This window comes from Rhipicephalus sanguineus, chromosome 4, assembly GCF_013339695.2.
Source record: "Rhipicephalus sanguineus isolate Rsan-2018 chromosome 4, BIME_Rsan_1.4, whole genome shotgun sequence".
Taxonomy (NCBI): Eukaryota; Metazoa; Arthropoda; class Arachnida; order Ixodida; family Ixodidae; genus Rhipicephalus; species Rhipicephalus sanguineus.
The window spans coordinates 167,278,397-167,287,334 of record NC_051179.1 but is presented as its reverse complement, the minus strand read 5'-3'; the positions used below and the strand labels follow the sequence as shown (position 1 = coordinate 167,287,334).

Here is an 8,938-nt window from a genome sequence, read left to right as displayed (position 1 = left end):
GTAATTCTTCAAAATAGATGAAATTCCACCTGAAATACCAGTGAAACCGAATATGAAACACTGGTGAGCGCTTCAATCAGACAATCATAATCACGTCATGGTATCCGAGAGCGGGTTCGCCGCTCCTGGTTCCTTTAGATTTGTTTGCCTATGTGCGCTTCTTCTGCAGTAATGGCACTCGCGGCGCAGGCATCCAGGAAGCTTAGTGATTCGATTTTAAACATAACGGCGTTCTGATCACTGATGTAAGGGAAGTATGCGTCGTTCTTGCTCTCTCGTATTTCAGTTGCGGTTTCGCCGTTGAAATCAGGCTAATTTTTTTTTACTATGCAAAATTTACCAGCGCCCGTTTTTGCAAATTTCAAATTCGGCATGTGCTGTTAGCGGGGAAGGGCTTCGATTGCTCCATCTCACCCGACGGATTGTCTCCCCGAACTAAAATACGAGATAAATTGTTTGCTTGATTAACTATTGTAATGGATGTACATGGTAAACCAGTTTACGCCCATAAGGAGGTCTTGGCGTGTCTCACATTACCACCCTTACACCCTAGGAAAACGATGTTTTCACGTATCAAAACACCCATACCATAGGGTGCTATCACGGCTTATCATTGGGTGTTACGCTCTACACAGTCTTACACTGGCCAAATGGTATATATAGCCATAGTATCTTAAGCCGTCCTTTAGTGCCGGCGAATGACTTTCTTACAGGCGTATCTACCGGGGGGCAAAGGGGGCGCTAACACCCCCCCCCTCCCTCCCGCCACTGAGAAAAGTTAGGGGGGCGGAGCTTCCCCATTTGCGAGAATGATCATTGTCGGCTGCACACTGGGAAACGAATACATGTGGCGAAGTTTGTCTGCCACAGGGAAATCAGGTTATTCTATAATAAAATTTGTCGAACGGTTGTGCTGTAAAAATTGCCCTCCGTGAATGATGCCCACACACTGCAGGCTCTCTGCGGGGCAGGTCGCCCATTCGACGCCTTCGCGCCTTGCGCTCCAGTATTCCAATGGAGGTTACCGCTGAGCAGGGGCTCTATACCGCTAGAGCGCTCTGCACATGCATTTAATCCGCTCTGCCTGGTCTGAAATGTTTATCAGTGTAATACTCTGTAACAGAGTGCGTTGGACATCATGAAATAAAAAAAAAGCTTTGCACTTTTCTACATTCCTGAGAGCAAGTGTATAAAAAGAAAGCTTGAGAACAGATTATTTCACGGAATGTGTCGGCATACAAAAACACATAATTTTGGAAGGCAAGATACTACCAGGAAAACTTGAAAGGAAGCACCTGGCTGAAACAGAAGCACTGGTGGGGCAGTTGACCAAGCTGCTAATTCCGGCGAATGTCCGTTTAAAAGTAGCACCAGTTAAAGAGGTAGTTGCTTTCTCTCTCTTTGTTATTATCTTTCTTTTTCACTATTTCTGATTGCATGTACCTGGTTTAGGCAAGTCATGTAGCTTATTACAAATGCATTGTAAGTCACCTGATAAACATTTCATGAAGCCTTGTGTGCACAGCACACATTATTAAACATAGCATGCAATTGGTCTGTGAAAGCTCTACTTTAGTGTTGAAAAGTTCATCTGAGTGTGGGTGAAAGATCAGCAGAAGCAGCTAGCATTCTAAGTTTACAGGCTCGTGTGAATGCGGGTATAAGATCAACAGAGCCACCCAGCATCCTAGTACTGTGCTAATGCTGTTGGCATTTTCTTTAGCGGATGAATGGTGAAACAACGCTGTGGTACTTAAGTGTTAAAGTTATGGTAAAATGCGTGCAAACAGTCTGCACTTCACACTGTGGTCCACTTCACAGGCTAGCCACGCTTGCATTGCAAGCATTTCCTTTAGCCGGTGGCCGGCAAAACAATACTGTTGTTCTGTATGGCGAAAATTATTGTAATCTATGTGCACCTTGTGCGCAATAATGTTAAAATTAGTGAGCAGCTCGATGATAGGCATGGCAGCTGTTTGCCTGCATTTGTGAGATAATTACGCATTTCACTGCTGGAACTGTTCATTTAGGCAGTTTGCACAGTACCATACAGCGGTTATTTGGCGTGTATTTTCCTTAAGTAGCTACAGATAAACAAGCTGAAACAGAAGCACATAGTGGTGCAGTTGACCGAGCTGCTATCCTGCCTATGTCTGTGTTCAGAGCTGTGTAAAAGTAGCACCAGTCAAGAAAGCAGTTGCTTTTCTCTCTCTTTGTAAACTACCTTCTTTCACTCTTTCTAAGCTGTTTTGATTCCCGAGACCACATTTAGTATATTTTCTGGACATTTCCAATTTCGTCCAAGCAAATGATATGGAAGAGCAATATAAAAACATTTGTGAAAACTTAGATGTGCCTGTTCCAGCACACGCCGTGGTTACGTACGCTGGAAAAACTAAATTCGAAGAAGTGTTCTGATTCATTGGGGCATCTTTAGATAATGAAATACGCCTGCACAGCAGTTCTTAAGAGCTGGAGTAAAAATACTTGTGAGTTACTTTTCTGCCAAAACAACATCTATTTTCCTTTAATCGTAAGTTATACACCGTACAGAATATGAAACAACATTGGCGGAAGACACTATACGCACAGCAATGTTCTATTTCGTTCGGTAAAATTGTAACAGACACACCATAAGATGCTTATGAAGGTAACTGACTCGCACATATATGCAATTCTTTGTGGGTTAAACTTCTCACGAAATGTGATATGTCTTTATTGTCTCTAAATAGTCCAGTTTTTATCAAACACAGTCTCAAGGACAGATGCTGCAATGGGATGAAAATTGAGCTCTATATTCTCTAGGTAGTTTCTTCAAACTGCCATTCAGAAAATTACCGTTCACTCAAATCATATTTGTTGCATGCAACAGATTTGCAGCATAAATTATGGAAGAGCTGAATTATATTACTGAACTGACTTGTTCACTACAATAATATTCTAGAAGGTTTTGTCTTGCAGTGCTGAACATATACATTGGATGGTTGGTAGTATAAGTCGCAAAATAACACTTGAAGACATGAATTAATTGCGGGACCAGATTAAGTGCTAAACAAAACCTTAGTGAAGCGCTAATTAGTGGGAATATAAGTGCGCGTTTCATGCACTCATCAAGCATTTCGCGGTTGCGTTTATTTTAACTGACCAATGACCACGCGCAGGTAGCTGTGAATTAGGCCAGCCGCACCATGTGAATTGTAGCCGCCGCTTGCACGTCGATTGGTACACGATATCAGTGTACTAGCAGCATAGCATTTTTAGTACAAATCTACACATTTGGTGTCACGAAACATTGGCAATTGGTGCCGACTTCGTCCGGGAGCCTTTGCTTGCCGGGTGCGACGTCATGCACCCATACCGCGCCGCTTCGCGGAACGTATAGATCGGCGTCGTTAACGTTTTTGAGCAAACGGAAAAGATTTGATGGTCAGTTTTATCACATGATCGAGTGAATATTAGAACTCATTGTGAGCACGAGGATTAAAAACACAATCGGGGTACGTACGCTTTGAGCTGCAGTTGATTTCGGTGTTAACCCTTGTAAGCGTACTAGTACTACACCGCGTAGCGCCTTGCACATCGTTGCTGCGCTTTTTATTCTCTTTCGAAAAGTGCACGGATGCCACTTATATAGCCCATTTTGCATATTGCAATCGATGCGTACTCTGCGCGACGAATTCCAGCGGGTTTTGCTTTCGTAGTGGCATACGGTCTGCGGCCGTAAATGTTCTTTAACAAATGAAAAATTACTCAGCTATACAGGTGACTAACGCGGACAAGTGTGCACCAATCGCATCGCGGTCGTAATACGTAGCCGTGGCGTATTTAATAATCATTTTCTAGTTGAAATCTTAGGTAGAACAAATTCAGGCAGTTCCCACAAAAACTCCCGCGGGTCATTGACATTTCTTGGTGTTGAAGGTGGACCCACAAGTCTTGTGAGGCAGTGAAGACACTTGTTGGCATTGGAGGCGGCCCCACAAAAAGTTTGTGGGGCACTGAGTACATTTGATGGTGTTGGAAGAGACCCCGCATAATGTCTTGTGGGTCCTGAAAACATTTGTTGGGGTTGAAGGTGGTCCCTCAAAAAATCTTGTGGGGCACTGAAGTGATTTGTTGGTGTTGAAGGTGGCCCCACAAAAGGTGGCCCCACAAAAGGTGGCCCCGCCAAGAAGATATTTTGAGGGACGCACAAGAATTCCTGTGGGACCTTCAAACTCCAACAAGAACGCTTTGAGGGAATTTTTGACTAGGTAGCCACGAGTTTAATTTTACACGAACTACGCAAAAAGGTAGACTTGAAAAAAGCTCATTTGCAATAAATATTTTACAAGATCATATTTCTCCGCCTGTTATACTGCACGATGCATCAATATATGCAATAATTTTGAAGCACGCTAATTATGTGCTGTAATTTCTCTGCATTAATTATGTTATGAGAGCATCTTAGAGCGCTTTGCTAGATAACGCCAAAAATCATGGTACGCATTGTAAAAGATTTTTTGGACAATTCCTTATCACCATAATTTTTACTGTACCGCTATGTTATCTGATAATTCAAATACAAAGCATCATGGATCTCGAGCAGGGTATGAATAAATTGGTGCCAAAGGGAACTTTAACACGATCATCTCTCTCTATTCCCGTAATCCAGTGGCCGCTTTCTACTGGGGACATTACTACCCTACGCTTTGTTCCTATCTATCCGTCTATGTTCGTGTAATTTGTAGCATGAATGACAGGTGACCGCACGAGCATCGTGATATGCCTGCCTTTCATGCAGTTGTCATGGTGAAGCCATGGTGGTCGTTTTATTGCTTTGCTATAAACGGGTGTTTCAGGAAATATGTCCGAAAATTTTAGAAAATAAGAGAATAGAAGGGAATGAAATGTAGAACAAGAAATAAGTGAACATTTGCTGCCTGTCTTCATAGTTGCTATTTCAGTGGTGCCAGATGTCCTAAGATAACTGGCGCATGTAATGCAGCATTTATTTAGGAAAAGTAAGATCAGTGACCATTTATTTAGAGAAAGCATAGGTTCGGTCAAATAGTAATATTCGAGTCCTTCCGACGAAGAGCTGATTTCCGCTTTCAGATTTCCAAAGTTCTGCATCGGGTAATTCTTCCAGATATATGAAATTGAAACTGAAATCCCAGTGAAACCGGTTATGAAACACTGGTGAGCGCTCCTATCAGACAATCACAATCACGTCACGGTTTCTGATTACGAATTGCCAGTTCTTGCTTCCTTTAGATTTGTTTGCTGAGGTGCGCTTGCTCTGATATAAAGGCACTCGCAGCGCACGCATCCACGAAGTGGAGTGGATCGACTGTTAACATAACGGCGCTCTCATCGCTGATGTAAGCGAAGTGTGCGGCCTTCCCACTGTCCTGTATCTCGGTTGCGGTTTCGCCGATGAAATCAGCCTGATTGTTTTTAATATGCAAAATGCACGAGCGCCCACTTGTTGCAAATTTGAAATCCGGTAAGGGCTGTCAGCAGGGAAGGGTTTCAATTGCTCCATCTCACCCGAGGGCCTTACTCTCCGAACTAGAATACTTGATCAATTACTTGCTTTATTTACTATCGTAATGGATGTACACTATACACCAGGTTTACACCTTGAAGGGCGTTTTGGCGTGTCTGCAACTGACACCCTTACACCCTAGGAAAACGGTGTTTTCACGTATCAAAGCACCCATACTATAGCTTGTTGCCACGGTCCGAACACCCGTATCATGCGGTGTTTCCAATGGCATAAACACACTTATCAATGAAAAATAAAACGTGAAAAATAAAGTCTATCAGTCAGGGAACATGCAATTACGGATGACATCAGCACAGAAGATGCGCGCATGCGCCAAGCCGTACGCCCAAGAAAGCGTGCTGTAAAATACCCCGTGGACGGAGCGCTCGCGCTACGCAGCCTTACACGGACCACCTTGTATACATAGCCATAGTAGCTTAGAGGGAGACTAAAACGGGATTTTGAAGTTTTGTCAGCGTTTAGGCAAAACCATTCCTAAATCATTCTCACCAGAAATTATTACCCGTGTAACAGGGGCGCGCAAAAAGTATTTTACGTAAGCCGTCTTTTACTATGTTGAAATACTTTTTATGAAAGAGGCGTTCCCTCGTAATCACACGGCAAAGTTTTTTAGAGGTTCCTTCCGAATGCGCTACCGAAAGAGTGGCGCTCACTTTCAAAACAGAACCAGCGAAAAGTAGATTATGTATCTCGATCAGAGATGTCCAAATGTATTGTACGGCACGTTTGGTGACATAAATTAAACAACTCCAGTTGAAAAAAAGAGAGGTTCACGCAGTAGTACCCTAAGGAGCGTTCGAACAACTGGCTGCCTTTACATATTATTCTATCAACAGTGGCCGTCTGCTTTGCTTGTTTGCGCTCTTGTCTGCCTCACCGTCGATGATTGTACGGGGGAAAAGGGACAATTGCAAGTCTTGAAGCATACCACCTCTCTCTGGAAAACGATGCAGACGCGGCGAGAGCAATTAGGGGCGGCATAAAGAAACAACTGTTGCTAAAATATTCTATACTGCGCACCAGTGTGCTGTCTGCCAGGGTCTGCGACCGAACAACGTGGGCTTTTAGGCGAAATGAAAGATGGTTCGAGGAAACTGTGCCTTGGCTTGGAGAGGCCAATTTCAAGAAGTCGTTTCGAGTGAACCCGTCCACGTTCAGCTTCATTGTGGAAACTTCGCGCAGTGAGCTCGAGCGACAAAGCACAAACATGCGTCTTCCGATCTCTCCCGAGAAGCGAGTCGCCATTGGCCTCTGCAAGCCATGCTCATCGGCGGAAGATCGAACTGTGGCTAACCTCTTCCGCGTTGGGCGCTCAACAGTCAATAACGTGTAGCGGGAGTTTTGCGAGGCTATTGTCGGCGTACTCCAAAACTAGTGGATAAAGATAATGACTGAGGACGAAATGGCTAGGCACATCCATGAATTCGAAGCTGTCGGCGTTTTCCGTCAAGGTGTCGGTGCCCTGGATGGATACCACTTTCCCATTTCACCGCCGAAGAAGAACGCCACAGATTACTACAACTATAAAGGCTGGTAAGTGGTCTAATAAGACTTATTCTATGTTAACGAGATAATCTGTATCAAATTACTGTAGTCTGAAGCTAATACTCCTGAAACTTTTTCGTTACAAGGTGCAGACCACTGTGCAGCTGTTACGCAGTACAGCTCTGTAGAACAAAATATACTCAACCGAGATAACTGACTGTAGTTTGTGCATGCTTAAGAGGGAAAAAAGTGCTCTATAAATGGCCAGAGAAAGCAGCCCTGTCTGAGACGCCCAGAGGTAAATGCATCCCAAAAATAGAATAACAGAGAGCTGATGTAGTTGGTATGTAATATTTAAGGCGTTCAAACATCGACACAAAAAAGAAGTGATACCAAAATTTTTACAATAAATTTTAATGATGCTTGTGAAAAGAAACTGTTTGACTGTAGCAAAAATAAAGCATACTATACTTTACAAATGACCAGAACGAGCAGCTTCTCAGCTGTACAAAACAAAATTTACGTACACAATAAAAGTAAGCTACGTGACATCAAGAACTACTAAAAAAAAACATATTGCACTCTATCGTACAATGGTACACTCTGCTTGAGCAACCTGAATATTGTTCTGCGCAGCTACAGTATGATCCTGCTAGCTCTTGTCGACCACAGATACCGCTTCAGGTACATTAACGTCGGTGCTCCTGGACGTTGCCATGACTCGCACGTCTTTGGAGTTTTGCAGCTCTCCAAAGCTATTGAGGGTCCTCTTTTCAAAGCACCTCTCGCCAGAATAGGCGGCGCAACAGTTCCGCCCTTAATTCTGGGTGATCAGGCCTTTCCATTGCCACCCAACCTGATGAAACCCTTTGGACACCGTGGTTCGTTAAGCGAAGATGAAAAATGTTTTAATTATCATTTAAGTGCAGCAAGGAGAATTGTAGAAAGCGTGTATGGGAGGCTTAAGGCCAGGTTCCGCTTCACTGCAAAGACAATGGAGTGCCATGTGGACAATGCCCGCTTCGTAATAAAGGCTTGCTGCGTGCTAAATAAGATTTGTGAACACTTCAACGACAACGTCCACGCACTGTGGCTAAGCGAAGTGCAGCAGTCAAATATCGAGTTTCCACAGCCGTCATGCACCACGGAAGCTCAAGTTGGAAATGCAACGGCCATAAGGCGCGCACTTGTTGACTATTACAGCCCAGTGAACGGAAATGCACCTACATCGTAAGCCACAGGAGCAAGTGCTTCTACTGGGACCACTTTTGGCTGAAGAATGCCACCATAGCATCTACAAGCTTCTGCTGCAACTTGAGTGCCTTGCTACAAGCCTCCGTTTCTTCTTTGTGTGCTGCTTCAAACTGTTCTCTCAGGAGCCGCTGTTCCGTGAGCATCTTCTCCTGAAAGTCAACAGTTGTAGACTTTTAAAGACGATAGTCTTTCTTGAGGAACTTAAACGAAGAAATTTTGGTCTGTCTTTCTGTCTGTCCTGTCTGTCTTTCTGTCTGTCTTTCTGTTTGTCGGCACGTCCCTCGATTCAACCACTCGGCCAAAGTTGAACCACTTGCCCAAGGGCCAGCCATCGTGAACGGCTGCCTAGGTTCATACTTGTGTACATTGTTGATCAAAAAGCAAACATTACGCATATCTGAGGCGCAACATCACTAGGTAAGCATTAGGCGGTGTGTTCCTTTAACAGAAAATACATAGATACGCAATTTTAAAAACCTTGATGGTATGCGTTTAACGTTGCGACAGTAAGGCGTTTATTAAAAGATTGCCACAGCTGAAGCGATCAGCGCTCCAAGCCGAGCAAGCGCGAGCGCCAACAGCCACCGTCTTCGTCTTCTTCTTTCGCAGGCGTTCTTGTCTGCGCCGTACCATGTTACAAATCACTCC

The 8,938-nt window shown here is 44.0% G+C and overlaps 1 protein-coding gene across 1 annotated transcript; it reads left to right on the top strand.

The window, feature by feature from the left end:
• The first annotated feature begins 6,938 nt into the window (after positions 1–6,938).
• On the top strand, positions 6,939–8,270 carry LOC125758348 (uncharacterized). The gene is made up of 2 exons (XM_049415413.1): positions 6,939–7,084; positions 7,673–8,270. The coding sequence occupies exons 1-2, from the start codon at positions 6,939–6,941 to the stop codon at positions 8,268–8,270; spliced, it is 744 nt and encodes a 247-aa protein (XP_049271370.1).
• Positions 8,271–8,938: the final 668 nt, after the last annotated feature.

Excerpts from the sequence above, each read along its gene's own strand:
- LOC125758348 (XM_049415413.1), top strand. The coding sequence starts at position 6,939 with ATGACTGAGGACGAAATGGCTAGGCACATCCATGAATTCGAAGCTGTC. Across the intron at positions 7,085-7,672 it reads TACTACAACTATAAAGGCTG|CTACAGTATGATCCTGCTAG; the intron begins GTAAGTGGTCTA and ends TGTTCTGCGCAG.